The 22,208-nt window shown below is 47.4% G+C and overlaps 1 protein-coding gene across 5 annotated transcripts in view; it reads right to left on the bottom strand.

Annotated features, from left to right (window-relative positions):
- Window positions 1-3,711: 3,711 nt before the first annotated feature.
- The window catches only part of LOC140917590 (gamma-aminobutyric acid receptor subunit gamma-4), a 110,844-nt gene continuing 92,347 nt past the window's right edge, over window positions 3,712-22,208 (bottom strand). For 4 of the 5 annotated variants that reach the window (XM_073360731.2, XM_073360730.2, XM_073360728.2 and 1 more), the window contains exons 8-10: window positions 17,207-17,359; window positions 5,183-5,385; window positions 3,712-4,063 (exon numbers count right to left, since the gene is read on the bottom strand). In XM_073360731.2, coding sequence (XP_073216832.1) covers window positions 3,773-4,063; window positions 5,183-5,385; window positions 17,207-17,359 — 647 coding nt within the window. In that variant the 3' untranslated portion in view covers window positions 3,712-3,772. The remainder of the gene's footprint in view (window positions 4,064-5,182; window positions 5,386-17,206; window positions 17,360-22,208) is intronic. The other variant, XM_073360732.2, reaches the window with a different exon arrangement.

Here is a 22,208-nt window from a genome sequence, read left to right as displayed (position 1 = left end):
TGCCATCCACAGCCTCAGAAACAACTCTGACATCATAATCAAAAAGGCTGACAAAGGAGGTGCTGTTGTCGTCATGAATAGGTCGGAATATGAACAAGAGGCTGCTCGGCAGCTCTCCAACACGAGTTTCTACAAGCCATTACCCTCTGATCCCACTGAGAGTTACCAAAAGCAACTACAGCATTTGCTCAAGAAACTTCCTGAAAAAGCACAAGATCAAATCCGCACAGACACACCCCTGGAACCCCGACCTGGGATATTCTATCTACTACCCAAGATCCATAAACCTGGAAATCCTGGGCGCCCCATCATCTCAGGCATTGGCACCCTGACAGCAGGATTGTCTGGCTATGTAGACTCCCTCCTCAGGCCCTACGCTACCAGCACTCCCAGCTACCTTCGAGACACCACTGACTTCCTGAGGAAACTACAATCCATCGGTGATCTTCCTGATAACACCATCCTGGCCACTATGGATGTAGAAGCCCTCTACACCAACATTCCACACAAAGATGGACTACAAGCCGTCAAGAACACTATCCCCGATAATGTCACGGCTAACCTGGTGGCTGAACTTTGTGACTTTGTCCTTACCCATAACTACTTCACATTTGGGGACAATGTATACCTTCAGATCAGCGGCACTGCTATGGGTACCCGCATGGCCCCACAGTATGCCAACATTTTTATGGCTGATTTAGAACAACGCTTCCTCAGCTCTCGTCCCCTAAAGCCCCTACTCTACTTGCGCTATATTGATGATATCTTCATCATCTGGACCCATGGAAAAGAAGCCCTTGAGGAATTCCACCATGATTTCAACAATTTCCATCCCACCACCAACCTCAGCCTGGTCCAGTCCACACAAGAGATCCACTTCCTGGACACTACAGTGCTAATAAACAATGGTCACATAAACACCACCCTATACCGGAAACCTACTGACCGCTATTCCTACCTGCATGCCTCCAGCTTTCACCCTGACCACACCACACGATCCATCATCTACAGCCAAGCTCTGCGATACAACCGCATTTGCTCCAACCCCTCAGACAGAGACAAACACCTACAAGATCTCTGTCAAGCTTTCTTACAACTACAATACCCACCTGCAGAAGTAAAGAAACAGATTGATAGAGCCAGAAGAGTTCCCAGAAGTTACCTACTACAGGACAGGCCTAACAAAGAAAATAACAGAACGCCACTAGCCGTCACCTTCAGCCCCCAACTAAAACCCCTCCAACGCATTATTAAGGATCTACAACCTATCCTAAAGGATGACCCAACACTCTCACAAATCTTGGGAGACAGGCCAGTCCTTGCCTACAGACAGCCCCGCAACCTGAAGCAAATACTCACCAACAACCACATACCACACAACAGAACCACTAACCCAGGAACTTATCCTTGCAACAAAGCCCGTTGCCAACTGTGCCCACATATCTATTCAGGGGACACCATCACAGGGCCTAATAACATCAGCCACACTATCAGAGGCTCGTTCACCTGCACATCCACCAATGTGATATATGCCATCATGTGCCAGCAATGCCCCTCTGCCATGTACATTGGTCAAACTGGACAGTCTCTACGTAAAAGAATAAATGGACACAAATCAGATGTCAAGAATTATAACATTCATAAACCAGTCGGAGAACACTTCAATCTCTCTGGTCACGCGATCACAGACATGAAGGTCGCTATCTTAAAACAAAAAAACTTCAAATCCAGACTCCAGCGAGAAACTGCTGAATTGGAATTCATTTGCAAATTGGATACTATTAATTTAGGCTTAAATAGAGACTTGGAGTGGCTAAGTCATTATGCAAGGTAGCCTGTTTCCTCTTGTTTTTTCCTACCCCCCCCCCCCAGATGTTCTGGTTTAACTTGGATTTTAACTTGAAGAGTGGTCAGTTTGGATGAGCTATTACCAGCAGGAGAGTGAGTTTGTGTGTGTATGGGGGTGGGGGGGATGTGAGAACCTGGATTTATGCAGGAAATAGCCCAGCTTGATTGTCATGCACATTGTGTAAACAGTTGTCACTTTGGATGGGCTATCACCAGCAGGAGAGTGAATTTGTGTGGGGGGGTGGAGGGTGAGAAAACCTGGATTTGTGCTGGAAATCACTTTAGATAAGCTATTACCAGCAGGACAGTGGGGTGGGAATAGGTATTGTTTCATATTCTCTGTGTATATATAAAGCCTGCTGCAGTTTCCACGATATGCATCTGAGGAAGTGAGCTGTAGCTCACGAAAGCTCATGCTCTAATAAATTGGTTAGTCTCTAAGGTGCCACAAGTCCTCCTTTTCTTTTTGCGAATACAGACTAACACGGCTGTTACTCTGAAAGATGTTATTGAGTTGCTCCACCCCTTTCTGGGAGCCACTCATCAGAAAAGGGGTGGGGAGTGTCAGAGAGTAGGTGGAGCCATGGCTTTCTCCTAAATCTTCCAGTTTAAATTTTCTTTCTGAATCCTAAAGATTTAAAAATAGATCTGTTTGAGCTGCAAGGGCCCCCAAAAGGACCTTGCATATTTGTTATTTTAAATTCAGCAGGGCCTGATTCTGCCACCCTTACTCAGGTTGAGTAATACCTCAGTCCATGAGAAGCCCCGCTGGTTCCAATAGGATGATTTGTGGAGTCAGATAGTACCCACTGATGGAGGGCAGTAGAACTGGGATCACACTTTGTTCCCCTGAAGCAGAACTAAAAAAAAATCAGACCCTGTCTACACTACAAATAAAACAGTGTTAGGGGTAGGGCTCTCACCTAATCACAATTAACGCAAGTGATTAACACAAAACAAATTAATTATATTAGATAAGCAGTTGCAATTAATCACAGTTTTAATCTCACTGCTAAACAATAACAGAATACCAATTTAAATTTAATATAAATATTTTGGATGTTTTTCTACCTTTTCAAATATATTGATTTCAGTTACAACACTGTATTCAGTGTTGTAACTGAAAGCAATATACATCTACACTACAGAATACAACCATGATGTAACTGGGTCCTTTATAGGGTTGTAGTTGTACAGTAGATGGATCCTCACAGACTTATTTAAAACTTTACAAATGCATAGCTCCATAGACTGACCAGTGTCAGGGAAAGTCCCTGCTGCTGTGTCTTGGTGCCATCTGCTACAGCAGGGGACAGCTGTGGGCTACAATGAGAATCCCATAGCAGCCCTGCTGATAGAGGCTGCTGGGGAATGCACTGGTCCATCCCCGGTCTATGGCCATGCACCCTTTCTGGCAAGTACCATCCACATTTTGGACAACACTGGTTCCTGATGGAGGGGAGGATGTAGCCAGTTTCTCCTCCTCCACCTCCAGTCTTTGTGGACTTTTCCATGGCCCTACACCAGGGACTATATCAACAGAAGCTGACTCAGAAGTAGAGTTGGTCGAGAAATTTATTTGATTTCCTGCCAAAATGAAAAAAAAAATCCCCTTTGTAAGCACTTTCTGTGGAATTATGGGGGTTTCATTGGAAATGGAGAAAGCATTCAGATTTGTATTTTTGCAGAAAACCAGAAATTTTCACAAGAAAATTTCCCATGTGTTGGCAACCTGTTTTTTATCAAAGAGTTTGGCCATGAATTTTTTCCCCAACTGGTTCTACTCAGAAGGGCAGGAAGGGGTTAAGGTTGGGCAAATGTCAAAACAATGAATGACTAAAATGAGAAGCCACACTCTTTCCCTTTTTCCTTTTTTGCAAATCTTGTTGGCCTCTGGTTTATTTCAGCACAGGTTGGGGAACAGCTAGAGATAGAGATAGGCAATCCAGTACACGATGTTGAAGAGCAGGAAGGCTGTGGGGAAGAAAACCCGGGAGTAGGAGTCCAGGCGGGAGATGTGAATGCGAATGCGGCCCTCCCGCCACATCCCTGTCTGACAGTCCTCGATGCAGCAAAAAAACCTCTCACATTCCTTCCCTTCTAGGCAAGGGGCGCCTGACTCCTCCTCCTCCTCCTCGACCTCAGGAGGCCAGTGCATGAGGTTGTTGATGTTGATGGTGGTGAAGGAGGGCATCATGTGGGCACTGGCAGGTGGCTAGAACAAGGAGGAGAATGGGTTAGAGTTAAAGTAAAGATGAACCCTCATTCGCCCAGACAACAGACCCAGTCAGTCTCCTTTCATCTCCTGGATGTACTCAGTGCACAGGGATACTAGAGAGCTCTACTTTTCCATCTTCCTGTCTGACTATAATTCAGTTCCCTGGCATATCCTGGGCACAGGTCTGAGCAGAGAAGACCTGAGAGTGCTAATCCCTTAGTGCTGTCTCTGACATTTCATGCTCCACACAACAGATGGTTTTCTCAGCCTGTCACATTCCCACTGAGCCCAGATGCGGTCTAGGAGTGCAGGATGCTGCCCAGACATGTTCTCTGATTGCCATTGTGTTTTCACATTCATCATGGGAGGAAAGCGTGGGCAGTGCAGTGATTATAACAGCTCACTCTTGGAGAGGAAGTATGTCTTCAACTCAGCAGCATAGCTCCTCTCCATCAGAGCAAGGCAGGGGCTTGCAGGAGAGATCCAGAATTCAGGTTTTCAGCCTCATGCTACCTAGGAACTTGCGGGTAAAGACCTGTTTAAGGTCAGATATGCAGGACTGGTTGGTGTGTTGATGGCACCCACTGTGAACTTAAGCAAAGCCCACTGAAAGGCATGAGTACAATGGTTAGATGTAATATGTCCATACTCAACAATTCTCCTTATGTACTCTGAAGGGCACTGCCATGCCCCCAGACACCCCTTGTTCCTAGAGTTCTGCCTCTTCAAGCATCCCCCCCTCCAGGGGTCCGCCAGCCCCTCTGATGCCTACAGTCTCTAAGGTTGGCTTCTTGCAACATCACACCCCTTTGGGGTGTTACTGCCTGTCCCTCTGCCTTGCCTGGTCTCCGGAGCCCCACTCCCTCCCAGTCTATTGCTGTGTGTCTCTCCCTTCGGCACTCTCTGGAGTGGCACCCCATAACAACATAGCATGAGAACAGGCTTTGCACCATTCTGCCTTGTGAATACAATATGTTACTGGCCAGGAGCCAAAGAGCACAGCGGTTCCCCGTGCAGACGGGATGGTAACATTCCTAAGCACTACCACGCTGCGGTGGCTTTGGGATATAGCAGAGCTAGCTCCCCATCCCCTCCCTCTACCTTGCCCCTGCCTACCAGTCTGGGTTTCTTGCTGTTGTTCTCCGGTGGTTTCTTGTTTCCCACCAGGTAGTTGAGTGTGGCGTATTCCATGAGAGCGGCAAAGACGAAGATGAAGCACACCGAGACAAAGAGATCCATGGCAGTGATGTAGGAGACCCTCGGGAGGTGCTTGCGGGAGATGGTACTCAACGTGGTCATGGTGAGCACTGTGGTGATGCCTACAAGGGCACAGAGCACTGTCAGAAGTAGCAAAGCCAAGGAGAGGAGCCAGTTGCTTACGTATAACATTACCGGTCATCCCCTTCCTCCCTATGCCATCAGCACAGGATTGCCCAGTGGCTCCAGCTCTCCTCTTTCCCTGACTCTCCAAAGGGAGCCAGGACGTCCTGACTGGCTGGCAAGGAGGTGAGCGAGCTGTTCTATTACTGTATAACAGTTCTGTTGTGGGGATAGTGGAAGAGCTGGGCAGGGGAGTGTGTTCACCTGAAGTGTAATTCTGTTCTGAAAAGGGATGCTGCAAAAACGCTCTGTAGGGTTCTGTGCCTATTGGGATTTCCATGACAAACATGCTCAGTTTATACGTAGAAGGAAGGTGTAAGAGATGGGGCCAACCTGATCCAGGGACTTAACAACATTCCAAATTTCTGTCATTAAAAGCTAGGGCCAAGATTTCTAAGAGGGTTGACTGATTTGGGGTGCCTCTGGCTTGAGACACCTAGGGCCATATTTTCCAAAGTGCTGAGCCTCAAATAGGAGCTGCAGTGCTCCACAACTCTCAGGCTCACACTCTAAGTGGCTCACCCAAGACCACCCCACACCAGTGGCTCCTTTTCAAAGCGCACACACAAGCATGAACAAGACACACAAGCGACAAAAGCAGCTCTTGTTATCCTTTCCACAATGCCCTACCTCTATCCCTTGCAGAGTTATGTGCAAAAGCTCCCAAGCCCAGGGTTCTGTCTTGTTGATTTGCCTGTAATGCCGTACAAAGAATAACATCTTTGCAAATTGTGCGGCTGCCCAGAACTCGTTTTACCAGAGACAAATGGAGCTCAAGGTGCAAAAATATCCAGTTCTATTCTAAATCTAGAACCCACCATTTGGCGAGTGCTCTAACTGTGGGGGAAAGAGTTCTATGGCAGGTTGTGCTCCTTTCCTACATGCTCTTGGTCTGTGCTAGGAAGAGCGGTAGCAGTTTCCAGCTGTGTGAGCTATAGGCATGCATTTACACACACTGTCCTGTCTGGGAGTGTTCTGGAAAGTCCCAGGGAACAGGGGACAGCATACAAAAGCCATATGGTAATTCTTGTCCTACTCTCTCCCCTCACTGTGACATCCCCCCCCACAACCCTCTTCAGTCCCCCACATGCTCGCCAGGCCTTTACTCATTAGGTTATCTGTGCAAATTAGATTATAAATTTCTCTGGGCAAAGACCTTGTCTAATTTTTTGTCTGTAAAGTGCCATACTCACCTACAGGACCATCTAAATCATTACAAATAATATCACCACAGGCAGTGTGGCAGGGTTTGTATAAGAAGGTGGACTGTAAACAGCAAATGTTTCAAAGAAACACAAGTCAAAGAGTCTGCTTTTAGATTGTGCGTGAAAACTGGTAACACACAGGTGACAAAGTAACCCAAGGAGAATCCATCTTTGGGGTTCTGGTGTCTTGGCTTTTCATTGTCTGGGATGTTAGCAGAGCCTCCCTATGGAATCATAGCCTTGGCTTCCTACACTGCGTATCTGTGACTTGAAGGGTACATCTACACTTGGAGCTGGCGGGGGTGTGTGTGTGTGGGGGGGTGGTTCCTAGCTAGAGGAGACATACCTGCACTAGCTCTCATCAAGCTAGCATGCTAAAAATAGCAGAGTAACTGCGGTAGCACAGGGAGTGGCGGGAAGGGCTAACTACCCTGGTACAAACCTATCCAGACCCTGTGTGTACATACTCAAGTGGCTAGCCCGAGCCACTGTCTTTGCTACCGCGACTCCATACTATTTTAGGGTGCTAGGTGTCATCAAGCTAGTGTGAGTATGTCTCCTTGAGAGGGGAATCACAACGTCCAGCCCCAAGTGGATATCCTACACTAGCGGGTGGGTCACACAAATGAACCCTCGTGAGGCTGTCTCACTGCCACCTGATTTGTATGGTATAGTCCAATGTACTTCCCAATGCCAGGGACTTCGTAATGTTTTCAACAATTCTAAAGCATTGGCCACAGAAAATGCCTCCGAGTGTCCCCTGTATGGTCTGTGTCGTGTCTGAGCCCAGCCCTGCTCCTGTTGAGGTCAGTGGCAATACTCAATGAAGGTAGAACTGGTCTGTGCATGTGATACCAAGTCACCAGCACAACTCCACCAAAGTCCGTCTGTAACTGAGTGGAGAATTTGGCTCTGTTTAATTCCATGACGTAGACATGGCTGCAAAGCTCCCAAGACCAGAACCCAAGGGGGAGCTGTGCTAATGAGGGGGGAACAATAGGTAACCAGTAGTCTACCGATCAGATTTCTAAAGGGGTCTTTTTAATGAGTTAAGATGACACATCAGCTGGAAAAATTGAATTGCTATCACATGGTAGGCACATATCTGTTAGTTATCAGCAGGGTGGATATAGATGCTGGAAGTAGTGCAGTTTTTCTATACCATGTAATGTTTAAACACTATTGGGCATCCAATCTGAAAAAATCATAAAATCACAAAAAGGGCCATAACTCGAAGTAACACAGTATAATTTTAACCAAAATTGTCAGCAACCTTCTAAATATAATTCCTAATGTGACTATGTACTCAAAATAGTACTGTTTTGGAAAGTTTGGGAAATATTTAACCCCGACGATATATTTTATGCATTTTCCCACATTTTTTTGCCTTCGGTCAAAGCAAAAGTCTGTAGTCACATGATAGTCAGAGCTCATTTGTACCATGTAATACATTAAAATATTTGTTATTATCTGTAGAATGGAGTGATCTGAGAAAAAGTTTTTCTGTCTGCTACTTTATGTTTTATGAGTATTGGTTAATTTCCAATGATTACTGCACTGGCAACTGATGTTAATAGAGCGTATTGCAATATGAAATATTTTCAGGTCATGTTCCACTCTCTGGGCCAACACTGGACCTATGTAATGTACGATGATGCAATCTACTGCAAAGCACAGTTGATTAAATGGAGGAATCAAAACAAATTTGACACTCTTCACTTTGAGATGGGAGTCATACATCATGCAATGAATTTCATGGGTGATATATGGGCAGTGTGATGCAGGAAAGTGGGTTTGAAGACATCCTTGTGGAAGCCAAAATCTATGGTGCTTCCATCATCAGCCATGCTCTACGAGGGAAAGGATATAACTGTGGTGTTAGAATCCACAAACTTATGAATGAGGCAATGAATCGCTTGAAATGGATGGCACTTGGCGATTCCATGAGCAATGATGTTCTCCCAGATGACGAGAAGAGATGCATCTTGGAGAAAGCTCAAACATGCACTGAAGCATGTGAAGATGGGGAGATGGAACACAGAGAAAAGAGAGTGGAAACACAGAATGCCCTGGCAGTCTTCAAAAGCAGCGCCCAATCAGTCCACCAGCTCATGGACACTTGTGTTACCCAAGGAAAAATCTGTTCAGATACATTTCTGTTCTGGGAAAACTATGTAACAGATTTCTCCCAACTACTGATGGATTACATTGTAGCAAGAGAAATGATAACAAGTCCATGGAGCTTGAGACATTTGCAGAAATGATTCCAGTTGACTTCTAGTGTGGTCATGGTAGATGGGTTTATGTAAATGTAGCAGAAGCCAGAAATATATCATGCTCTATTTCATAGGGAGCAGTATACTGGACTGCCAGATCCTTCAGGGGTGTATGGCATGACTTGGCCATCAGGCAACCTCTCAAGAAGCACTGTGGGAATAATCAGCCTCTTTGCACAAAAGGTAAGGCTCTGACCAAATATTAGCTGACTGCACATTTTAAGGCAGCTGTAACAGCTATGACAAATGTGTGGAATTCAGCCTTCAGCAACAGATCTCCACAAAGAAGCTATCAAAAAGCACGACTGCTGATGAAATTGCTGTCCAAGATGTTATTAAAAGTTGTGACTGAAAGAATGACAAATCCTTTTAGCATTGAACCTGGAACAAGCCCATACACCAGACAGTTACTTGTGAACATTGCAACATTTCCTGTGACCCCATCTGAAACTGCAGAAAGTTTGCGTATGGCAAGAGAGAATGGCACACAAGAAAAGCAGTTTGTGACTAGTAGACTATGAAGCGGTGAGGTAGACCTCTCTGATCTCATAAAAAGTCATAATTTAAAATCATTAGGTCCTCCTGGAATCTCCCATTGCTTCGATGGATGAGGGTTCAGCTAGTGTTGATTTGAGTTCTTGGTTTATTTGTTTTTAGGGCTTCTCACATGGGAAGTGAGTTCAATCATGAATTTGCAAATGTGGTTGCATTTCTTGCAAACGCAGTCATTGTTGGGGGGAGGGTTTGAGCTGTTGGCCTTATGATGTGCTATCTTCTCCTACAGAGACCTCACATGCCACTCCTCATGGCACAGACCTCTCCATCTGGGTCTGTCCAGTGCAAGAGTTCCCAGGTTCTAATATCTGCCTTGCATGCTTTGAGGTTGGCCTTCAAGGTGTCTTTCTATTTGAGGATGGGTTGACCCTTAGAGCATGTTCCCGAGCTCAGTCAGCTATTCAGTGTAAGGAAAACCTCCATGCAGATCACGTGTCCCACCCAGCAAAGTTGAACCCTGATGAGCATGTCCTTGATTCCAGGGATCTAGGACCTCTCAAGAACTTCAGTGTTGGGGATCCTGTCCTGCCACTTGATATAGCAGCTGGAGCTTAGGAAGCGAAGGTGGAAACTCTCCAGCTGTTTGATGTGGCACTGTAGACCATCCATGTCTCACAGCCATACAGGTGTAAGGTGAGTACAACAGTGTGGTGAATTTTTATCTTGGTTCTGAGGCAGACTCCACGCTCCCTCCAGAGCCTGTGGATGAGTCTGCCAGATGCCAAGCGTGACCTTGCTGGAAAGTGTGCTACCCAGGTAGCAGAATTTTGTGACCGAGCTGAAGGATGTGTTGTCAATTGTGTTGTTGGGATCATGGTGCTCATGATGCTGGTGGTCTGGTACTGGCTGGTACATGCCCTTCATCTTTTTCAGGCTGATTGTGAAACCGAAGCATTTTGAGCCATAGGCAAAGAGGTCCACAATAAGCTGAATGTCCTTGAGTGCATATGCAATAAGGGCACAATCGTCAGCAAATAGGAGTTCTCTCAATAGCTGTTCAATTACCTTGGTGTGAGCCCTAAGTCACTGTTGATTGACTAGACGCCCCCATCTCAGCTAAACTGGATATGTGTGCCTCTATTGGAGTCCTGTAATGCGAACAAGAGCTTGGCTGAGAAGACAATGGCAAAGAGGACTGGAGCCATTACACATCCTTGTTTGGTGCCATTGATAGGGAAGGCTTCTGACGAGTTATCACACTCCCCATCATGCCATTATGAAATGAGCGGATGACATCAATCATCTTCTCTGGGCAACCAAATTTATGAAGGAGTTTACATAAGCCCTTGCAATTCACTATGTCGAAGGCTTCGGTTAGGTCAACAAACACCATGTACTAGTCCTTGTTCTGTTCACCAGCCTTCTTGTGTACTTATTGGGATGCAAAAATCATGTCCATGGTTCCACAGCTAGCACAAAAGCCACACTATGACTCTGGATACACTGAGTTCACTAGGTGGGAGACGAATCTGTTGAGGACAACCAGTGCAAGATCTTCCCTGCTATAGACAGCAATAAGATTCCACGATCGTTGTCACAGCTAGAGATGCTTCTCTTCCTTTTCTATAAATGGATTATGAAAGCATCCTGATATTCCTGGGGCACAGTGCCTTGCTCCCATACAATTTTGGAAGGGGTGGTGAGTTTCCTGATCAGGTGGGCATCTCCATATTTATATGCTTCAGGTGGAATACCGAGTTGGAGATTTGCCGGTGGTCAGCTGCTTGATGGCCTTAGTAACTTCATCTAAAGAAGGATCCATAGACAACTCCTCCAGGACAGGATGCTGTGGGAGTAAGTCAATGACTTCAATGAGTGACGGCTCAGGACACTATCAAAGTACTCCGCCCAGCGAGAGAGAATCTTGTCTTTGTGAGCAGCTGGTTACCATCTGCTATAAGGATGGGGCTGTGCCACTGGAGAGTGGGCCATACACCACATGGAGACTTACATAGAATCATGCTTGTTGGCTGCTTCCTGCAGTTCCGCAGCCTTCTGCTCCCACCAGTGATTCTTCAGTAGCCTTAACTGGGTTTGTCACTTATGTTTGGTCTGGAGGTGTACCGGGACATTTTAGCATCCAGCCAGGTGTCCAGACATTGCCAGTTATTGGGATGGACTATCAATGATTCTGCTTATTGCATTTAGCCATTTATTAGGCCTTTCAGGAACTTAGCATAACTAAGGCAAGCCGGGAGTGGGGTGAACGACAGCTATCACATGAAGTGGCTTGACTCTACACCTCTCTGATATGCTGGGGTATGCATCTGTGAAAAACAGGAAGTCTGGCTATATTTCAGGACTGTTATTATTGGGAAATATGGCTGCCAGATTAACTGCTTGGAAATTGCTTGATTAACAATTATTTTTTTTAGTGATATGTTTTTGTAACACCTGCTTTTGGCCCAGTGACTGATTTTGTTTGGTCAGCAATATAACCCCCTTTTTTTATTGATATGTCTCTGTAACTTTTTGAGTGTAAGAGGGGAATTGTGGGTCTGGGCCAAGTGGATCGCTTCGTGGACACATTGAGATCTCCAGCCACCTGAATACCACTCCAAACTCCTAGCAGGTAATCATCAGTTCGGGGTGCTTTGTAACCTATTGTGTTTGTATGTGCTTAAGACTAAACAAAGCAGTGACTTCAAGTAAAGGCATCCTAGGGAGAGTGCTGGCTTTAAGTGAAAGCACGTGGTTTTGATTTGTTTGTGTCAGCCATATAGCAGGCAGAAGCACTGCATCTCCCTTGGTCTGTCCTGATACCACCTCACGGAGAGTAAAGTTACCTAGAGCTTTGGGTTTGGGGAGGTTGTCTGCTTCCCCAGCTGCCATGTGTGGAGCTAGGCAGCTTGCAGCATGCCTACCAACCAGATCAAGACCCACAAGGAAGTGAGGCAGGGCAACGCCTATTTGCCCCGACTGGAGAGTTGTTCTGGTGCTTCGGCGTGAGATTATGCCTCTGGTGCCGAGACTGAGATAGTGATACATGTGCTCAGAGGCACCAAGGGAACTTTTAGAGCAAAAACTTAGGTGCCAAGTGAGTTAGGAACCTATGGGGTTGGGTGGCAGCTGAGGGGGGATTTTGTGGCTCACGGAGGTGCCTAAAATGGACTTAGGTGCCCAAGTCCCTTTGTGGATCTGGCTTTGTGTGCCTATTGTGTGGACTGAACATTCTTAGATTCCTCTGACTTTGGTGTGGGCCTGTGGCATGTACTGAGCACGCTCCTCAGTTCACTCCCCAGCTCAGCACTGCAGGCCTGCTGCTTCAGCAAGGTCTGTACTGCTACCAAAAACTCTGCTGGCATGCCCAGGGTAGTTTGCCCCATTGTAAAAACAGGTCAGAGGTAAGGGGAGGCTCTAGTCATCCAAGATCCCCAGACTTGTATCCCAGATTTTATTCGGGGTCTTCATCAGGCATGCCAGCTCTCAAGCCAGTTTGGCTCTGCATTTGCATTTTAGAACATTTTAAAATTAAACAGAGCTCATTTGCCAGAAAAGGAAGGGAGCTGAATCTCAGGAGCCCCATGACCGTGACCCCAAATGGTACCCAACGCCTTCTCCTAGCTTGCAAATTTCCACACCAATCTGACTGGTCTATGAACTTTAGAGCACTTTGAAAATGTACTTTTGAACAGAAATGCTACCGCTACAGCCTTTGGGTGTCTCTTGTGCCTGTTGGCATTCCAGGTTTTGCTCACAGCAGCATCACTTTGTAAAACCAAAGTAAAAATGTAATAGAGTTTGGATGATTGGGTTTTGGAGCTGTGTGTTGTTCAGCTCAGGGGAAGGCTAGTGAGATGATGTGTTCTATGTGAATACTGTTCATTTCCCCTTCAGCTTTGTGCAAAAATCTTCCTTTCCCATCCCAAGAACAAGCCTGAAATGTCAGCGGTGGTGTGTCAGTAACCTAACTGCATGCTGCCATTTATAAGCCTGCTCCCATTACTGGCAGTGTGAGCACTTTTGAGAGCAAAGAGAAGAAACACTCAGACATGGTCACACGGGAAAGATGATACAACAATGTAGAAGGTAGCTATGGTCTCCGCCTGCTGATGGCTTTACAAAGTAGGGCCATGCCTTTGAATTCACGGCATGGGCAGCCCTGACCTATCCAGACAGTTAATGAAGAATGCAGCAGTCGCTGAATTAAGTAGTCCTTGCTCAGTATCACGAGCAAGAGCTGAAGGTAGGTAACTGCAGTCCAACCCAGCTGCAGCTTTCCCAGAGTCAGCAGCCTGTGTCTCACTGGCACCTCGATTGTTTTTTTACCACAGTACATCTCTGGATAATATGTGCGACATGTTGTTTGCTAAGAAGAACAAAACAAGGGAGAAACTGCCTCCAACAATGGCCTCCTTCAGGCAGCATCTGAAATGCGCAAACGGTCAGCCCTACATATGGAATCATGCAACAGTTCTGTATCTTCAAAGGTCCCCTGTCAACAACAGATGGGTGATAGCATGGGACATCTTGTTCCTAAAATGGCGGTGCTGCCACCTGCTCCGGAAGCCATCCTCACCTTTGTGTATTGTGGCTGTGAGAGTATCTGTGCAACAAGGAGATGCAAATACCACAGGGAAGACATGGTGTTATGTGATGCATGCAGCTGTGAAAGTGACGAGTGTAGCAACAGAGTATCAAACACATCAGAAAGGTTCTGAGGGGAGAATAGAAATGTTTCAACTATCTCCAAATTACTGTGGCTATTTTATGAGTTAATATAGCTTAAAGGGGTGTCGATGAGACATTCAGTAGTTTATAGTTATATGGAGAAGTTACATAAGAGTGCATGATTATACTTCGTTATTCACATGATATATTCGTACAAGACAGTCTCCAGCCCTTCTACCAAGAATCATTACTGTTATATAAGTAGTTTACATAGATTGTCATTGTATTCAGTGATGGTAAGAAGATAATTACAGTTGTACTAAGTTTGCTTTAGACTTACGTCTCCAGCCAAGCAGATAACATCAAAAATATATGTTATGTAATTAGGGGGTAGGGGGCCTTATTATTTGCATAACTTCATAAAAAGAGCAGACAGAAAAACTTTTCTCAACTCAGTCCATTCTACAGAGGATGACAAACGTTTTGATGTATTACATGGTACAAACAAGCTCAGACTATCATGTGATTCCAGAGTTTTGCTTTAACTGAAGGCAAAGTAGTACAGAAAAATGCATAAAATATATCACGTGGGCTAAATATTTCCCAAAACAGTATTACTTTGAGTATGTAATTACATTATGAATTGTATTAGAAAGTTTCTGCCAATTTTGGCTGAAATTAGACTGTTTCTACGAGTTATGGCCCTTTTTGTGAGTTTGATTTCTTTGGATTAGATGCCTGATAACATTTAAACATTTTGTGACACAGAAAAGCTGCACCACTTCCAGCATCTACATCCATGATATGTGCCTAACATGTAGCAATGAAATTTTTCTAGCTGATGGGTTACACCTTAGTGCCCAAAATGGGTCTGGGCTGGTAGACTACAGGCTCTGAACTGTGGAGGACCAAGTGTGAGATTCTTGGATAAACCTGTGATGAGTGTAAAATTCCTGGAGAAAACAATGGTGCATTTCTAGTAGGAGCGAGTTAAGCTATGGTCCACCAAGGGCCAAACTCCTGTAACTCCATTAACATCAATGAAGTGACACCCACAATGAATTTGGCCTGTGCAGTTAGAGCCCAATCCAAAGCCGAGTGAGTGAATGGAGGTCTTTCCTTTGACTTTAATGGGGGTTGGATCAAATGCTCAAATATCTCATACGTGGGATCCTGTAGCCCATTCACAGGAAGCAAATGTGGAGGTTGCAGTCTCTGAAAATAGCTCCCGTGGTCAATAATGTGAACTCAGCCAGAGTGCTGCATGGTACAGAGGGTTCTGGAGTGGGCACTCTCCATACTCCTGCTTCTCCATTGCTAAGCCAAAGTTATCCTTCCTTCTATCCCTTCCAACCTGCTGAGGTTGCACAGGATATAAGTGGGGGTAGATTTCAACCTAATATATTTTCCTATTGTGTTTGTATTAGCATCTGGGATATGACTTAGCAGATTTTTCAAATACTACTGAAAGTAACATAAGGGTCTCTAATGTAGGCTGACTCTGTCTTTAAATAGATTTGGGATTATTTTTATGAAATACAACAGGGCTATAGAGAGAATACATTACTCTTGACATCCTGAGGCTCAGCATCCCATAGGGAGAGCCCCCTCCTGGGTAAATCCAGTTGTGGAAATCTGCCTTTGGAACATATTTTTCTGCAACAGTGCTTTTTCCAGCCCTGCAGAATGCCCTGTTTATTGACATTTATTCCTTCAGATGCTTAGAATGCAATTGATCTCTACCTCTATTGAAACCAAGATTAAATTCTCCACTCCACTCCCTGCTTTTTTTTATGGGGTGGGGGTGGCATTACAGAGATTGTGAGAGCATCCAACTAGCCCTGTGCAATGATGATGGTCTCTCCAGTGTCAGAGGAGATCTCACAGGCCTGATGCTGTTATCAACAAGCCAGGTGAAAGAAAGTGAGAGTGGGGAGGGGAAAAGAATACAAGATGCACCTCATACTGCAGAACACAAATAGAGTTAAGAGCCTGGAAATGGGATCAGAAGAACTAGAGGTGGTGAAGACCTGTTAGATCTCTAAACGGTATCTCCTGCTAGTGGGACCCCCTGCCTCCCCATATATACGAACATGAGAATGACCATACTGGGTCAGACCAAAGGTCCATCTAGCCCAGTATCCTGTCTGCCAACAGTGGCCAAAGCCAGATGCCCCAGAGGGAATGAACAGAACAGGTAATCATCAAGTGATCCAGTCCCTGTCACACATTCCAGCTTCTGGCAAACAGAGGCTAGGGACACCATCCCTATATAGTGGAGGCATCACGGGACAATAAATGGAGATTACTCTTGATCCTAACCAAACAGTCAAAATATGCTTTGTACCCGATCTCTGCCAGAGATGGTTAGCAAACCTAGACAATGAGCAGGGTCCTCACCTCTCCGCTTGCTTTGCACTCGTGTGTGCACACACCTGCATGCATCTGAGCCTCAAACCCTTACCGGAGCCCGCTGTCAGACTGGCACCCCACTGGATAAAAAGTAGTAGCTCTACCAAGTGCACCAAAGAGATCTTCCCCCCGATAGCACTCTTCTCTCAGGAAGTCGCTGTTAGATACATAACTCACCCATGTGGCAGGCGAGCCATGGCTGGCGGAGTGGTGCGACAGGCACAGCCTGCTAACGTGATCTAACACTTCTCTGTGTCTATGTGTGTCTGTCGGTCTGTCATTGTCACTGGCTTGGAGGAGAACAAGTGCCAGGGTTTCTCTCAGGCTAACGTGCAGAGACCCATGGTGCACTGCAGATTCTCCGCTAGCCAGAACTGCAGTCTCAGCTCTCACTTGCTCTCAGGCAAGGATGGAACATTACAGACGAGGTGACCTAGCATCTAGGATGCTGGGTAACATTTTCAAAAGTACCTAAGTCCCAGAGCCTCAAAGGTACTTAAGCACCCGTTGAAATCTGGGGAAGTTAGGTGCCTAAATACCATTGAGGATCTGCACCCACATGCCCCAACAGTCTAAGTCCCATGAATTTTCACTAGCCCTGCTGAGTCACTTAGACATTTTGGAAAATGGCCCTTGCCGGCTAGCTGCACACACCTCTGCTGAGACAACAGGCGCCGGAGGTACAGTACAGTCTGCCTTACCCAGAGAAGTCCTGGCCGGTGTGGAGTCTCTCTTGATCCAGAAGGAAACCCAGGACAAAACTACAGTCAGGATACAGGGGATATAGGTCTGAATGGCAAAATAGCCCATCCGCCTGCTCAGATCAAAGGAAACCGTCATGACCATATAGTCCCCTAGAAAAAGGCCATAAAGAGGCAGACAAATCAGCATAGTAGGAGGTGGAGATGGTTAATCACCCTTTTATTCCTGTTATCTATCATACTTACACAGCCCCCAGGACCCTACTGTCTGAGCTCCTCACAAGCTTTAATGTATTGAGCTACACAACACCCTGGTAAGGTAGAAAAACACTACCCTCATTGGGCAACTGGAGACACAAAGTGACTTGCCCAAGGACATGCATAAAGTCTGCAGCAGACCAGGGAGTAGAACCCAGTTTTCCCTGGCTCACAGGCTAGAGCCTTAATCACCAGGCCATGCTTCCTCACTACCCTTTGGGGAACAAACTCCCCTTCATGAAGAACATCATTGCCTTTTTCTTGCTACATGACATTGAGCTTGGAGGCCCACGAGACCTTTGAATTCACATGGCAAGTTTGTGGCTTGCCTCCATAGTTGACCATTTAAACATGAACAAATAGAGGGCCTGAATTTGCCATTGACTGCTTTGCGAAAGAGCCAGGCCCTCAAAGTCTGCGGCTGATTGGTGTCATTTTAAGGCACAACTCACTCTCTCACCACCATGGCCAGCTATGAACATCTACATGCAAAATTTCTACCTTATCAAAAGAGGCTGAGAGGATCCCAGCACCGCCATCTACTTGCCTCTCCTCCTTTGCTTTGACACTACACCCCTGTGTGTGTGTGTGTGTGTGTGCATCCAAACACAGCCCTAGGCAACTCACCATAGTGAAGTCTAGGAAGCAAGGAGAAGCTACACCTAGCCAGGGCTGCATTGACAATGGGAGAGGTGGGATCCATTCAACATCTCTTTGCCATTAGAAGTACGGCTTATAACTGTCAGCCTGTCATTTTACTCCTTAGTCAATATTGCTTACTGACAGATACTAGCCCCTTTTGTCACACACATAAAGCAGCAACTACTTCGCAGACATCATTACATACTGGTCCACCCACCAGCACACTGATCACTGATTCCTAGCTCTGCTGCTGAAGAGTTTCTTGTCCTTCAAATCTCTCCGGAAAATCTGCTTCTCCCAGGGAGTCTGCCCAGCAGCCAGGTTCATGTCTTCCCTTTCCTGAACTTTGGCCCCATGTCTTGGCCTGGGATGGCTGGTCTCCTGTCCCTTAAACCAGAAACAGTTCTGGGCAGGAAGGTGTTTTATTCCGAAAGACTCATGCACATTCACAGTGCTATGGAGCCACATCTTCCTTGCCCCTTTACGCACTCTTTAACCAGGCAAAGCTGCCTTTGACTGCAATGGATTATAATGGGGCACGGCTTTAGCCTGTTAACAATGCATTCAAGGTGGATGTGCAGAGCCATTCTGGGGGCGGGGGGTCACCTGCAAGTACGCTGAGCAGAAAGCACTGTGATGGCTTGGTGCAGCAAATCAGAGCCCCCCCCCTTCCCTGTGGGGGAGTAGAGGGGGTCTCTGGGGAATGAGAAGATGCCCCTTCTAGTGTGGGGCAGAGGGGGTTGTGGGGGATGAGAGGGGCAAAGCCAGCCACTCCTCATGTGGGGCAGAGGGGGCTGCAGTGTGAGAGGAGCAGAGCCAGCCCCTCCCTGTATAGAGCAGATAATGGCTCTGGGGATGAGGGAGCAGAGCCAGCCTCTCTCTGTGTGGGGCAGAGGGGGTTTTGGAGGGTGAGGAGAAGAGCCAGCCCCTCCCAATGATGGACAGAGGAGGCTGTGGGGACACGGGGGGCAAAGCCAGCCCCTTCCAGTAAGGGACAGAAGGAGTAAGAGGGGCAGAGTGAGTCCCTCCCAGTGTAGGGCAGAGAGGGGCTCTGGGGATGCAAGGGACAGAGACAGCCCCTCCCAGCATAGGGCGAAGAGGGGTCCTGGGGTGAGTGGAATAAGCTAGGATTCAAGACTTTTGAGCTGAGGAGGAAGGTGGCTAAGAAAATAAGAGCCGCCATGCTCGGTCAGCCAATGGCCCATCTAGCCCAGTAGCCTGTTTCCAACAGCGTCCAGTACCAGAGCTTCAGGGGGCGTGCACAGAGAGAGATTCACCCCATCGTCCCCTCCCAGCTTCAGGCAATGAGAGCATTGCCCCGAGTATGGGGTTGCATCCCTGCCCATCCTGGCTAATAGCCACTGATGGCCTTATCCTCCATGGACTTGTCTAGTTGTTTTCTGAACCCAGTTATACCTTCGGCCTTCACAACATCTTCTGGCAAGAGAGTGCAACCCATGTAATTTAGGGCTTGGTTTCCTCTGTCCGATGTGATTTACCAGCTGGCCAGTATCCTTGCTATTTCTGTAGCCAGCAGCCTGTTCGCTGTGATTCTCAGATCCACCCCACATATGTCTATCAGTGCCACTGTGGGACACACATGGCCCATTGCTGGAATGGAGCTGGTCCGACTGACCTGTGCATGCAACACCTGCCTGGGGGCCCCGGACTCTGTTCTCATTGAACGGGCTGCTGCGGCCTTTGTCTGTCTGTCTCTACCTCTCAGCCTCTCTCCTCCTGCTTTAATCCCTTTGCCCTCGCTGCCAAGCTGCTAACTTGGCATCTGAACTTTTTAAACCAAGAGGTGTTGGCATAAATCTGCACTTTTTGATGGTTTAACATATGTGCATGGTTCCCTGGCCAGCTGCTTTTGCCAGGAAAGGAGACGGGAAAAGCGGTTTGTTTTGATGGGTCCGTTTCCCTTACCACGGTGCAGAGTCAGCTCACCCAGGAGGCAGGTTTCACATCTGTAAGGATGAGAGATTTGGCAGTGCCCTGTCCATATTTCCCTGCGACGGATTCTTTGCTCCTGCTTCCCCAAAGGGTTGATCCTGGAGAAACCCTTTGTTCCTCTGGGGAGAAGGCAATTTTCTCTCAATGCACTGTTTAATCCTGGCTCTCATGGGTGCCGTTACCATCCTGGAGTTTGAAATGCTCCATTTCCACTGCTCCCTCCTAGAGTAAACAAGTGTGTTCGCTCCCCATGCTTATACAGACCTGGGTTTCCTCTATATGGCTGAGCCTCAGTTCTTAGGGTCCAAGGCTGAGGGCTTGCTGTCTTGTGTGGCTCAACCCCACGCCCACTGCTCCCCTTTGGAGGGCTGTATTCCTTTCATCAGCAAGGCCCGGCCCCCTTCTGGCACAAGGGCGGGGGGGATTTGATCTCCATGCTGTCCCTCTCCCAGGCCTCCCCTCCCCGTCACATCATGTCAGCGATCCTACAGCAACTGTGTGCTGCCAACACAGCGCATACTGGGGGAGTCAGCTGAGCCCCTCCCTATCACATCACATCCCCCCTCTTCTCCGGGGGGGCAGGAGCTCCTCAGTGGTGGTGCTCAGCTGGGCTCTCCTGAATGCGAGGCCTCTGCCGTGACCTGCTGCACAGCTGTGGAATTCACACCTCCTTCACAGAAAGCCCCCCTAATTTACAAGTTCGCCCTGCTCCCACTCTGCTGCCTATTCTGCAAGTCCCAGGGTGGCAGCATTTTCTTCGCACAGCTAATATTTGCCTGTCACGGATGCACCCCTCTCCGCTCAACCTTTTCTATGTGTAGTTGTGTTCTCTGGCCAGGCCGGCATCTCAGCCACTGGCCTCATCCCTCCAGGTACAAGCCTTCTCCAGTCCCGGAGAGGAGCCAGCGGTGGTGCTCCTAGGGCAATGGAGACAAGCGTTGATGATAAACGAGATCACACTCCTGAAGCCGAATGGGGGCAGCCCAGCTTGGTAGAGCTAGAGACTGGAGGTGACAGAGGATTTCAGGTTCCCTGGTGAGCTCAGTGAAGCTGATGATTGGGATTGGGGCAGGGTTCCCTGATGATATCAGTAAAACCACTGCTGACGGGGAAGGGCTGGGGACTGAAGATTCTCCATTCCCTGGTGATATTGGCATTGCAAGGCTGGTTTACATTCGTGCAGGTTTCTGCAGTGAGAGGCTGCACATGGGAACATGGGCTGTCATGCATCAGGCCCAGCTCTGCTAGCCAAAGGGATGTGTTGCGACTGAGCTTGCCCGTGTGGGTTATAAGTTTTCACTCCCCTCCTGTCATTCTCCCCTGTCCTGTTGTCCTTCCTGAGACATTAATTTACAGATCTTTGCACTTCAGCAGCATCTTTCAAGAGAGGCTCTCATAGCACAATGCAAATGTTAGTTCAGTCACCCTCACACCTATTCTCACCCTCAGTTTACAGAGAGGTACGCAGTGGGCCGGAAGGCTTCGATGACTTGCCCAAAGTCACACAGCAAATTCATAGCAGGGCAAGGAGTAAAACCAAGGAGTCCTGACATCCCTCCACTTACTCCTGCCGTTAGACACCACTGTTGTCTTCACCTCCGAGGGTTTGCTTAGCTCCATTACAACACATCCAGGACAGTTAGCACGTGGCAGGGTGGCCGTTCAATGGACCCTGAGTTCAGACTGAGTATGTCCCCCAGCTGCAGCCACAACTAACAGCAATGTCTGCATAACGTTCCATCAGCTGGCCTGTCCTGGAGACTCCTGAAGATGGGCTAGCAGCATACTACAGCTATGGCTTCAGCCAGGACATTTACATTCTGCAATGGCGCAGACATGGGCGCTGTCCTGAGACAAGGCCCTTACGTCTCATTTACTCCTCCACGTCTCAGCCATTGACTCCCATTCTGCCTGGCCCTCATGATGTCCCCAACAACACTCTTTATCCCCATTCCCCTTCCTTCCTGACCCTTGCTGGCACTAGCTAGGTCCTTTCTCTGCTCTGTCCCATCCTCAGGCTGTGGGGGGATATCCTGTGCCTCTGTCCTACCCCATACTGTGCCTAGCTACATGCTGTGTTTGCTGCCCTTCTCCATGGGCTACAGCGAGCACATCACCCTTCAGGTTGCCTGTAGCTGGACCCTTCTTT

The sequence above is a fragment of the Lepidochelys kempii genome, chromosome 9 (assembly GCF_965140285.1).
Source record: "Lepidochelys kempii isolate rLepKem1 chromosome 9, rLepKem1.hap1, whole genome shotgun sequence".
In the NCBI taxonomy this organism is placed as follows: Eukaryota; Metazoa; Chordata; order Testudines; family Cheloniidae; genus Lepidochelys; species Lepidochelys kempii.
This window is presented reverse-complemented; position numbering and strand designations above follow the sequence as displayed.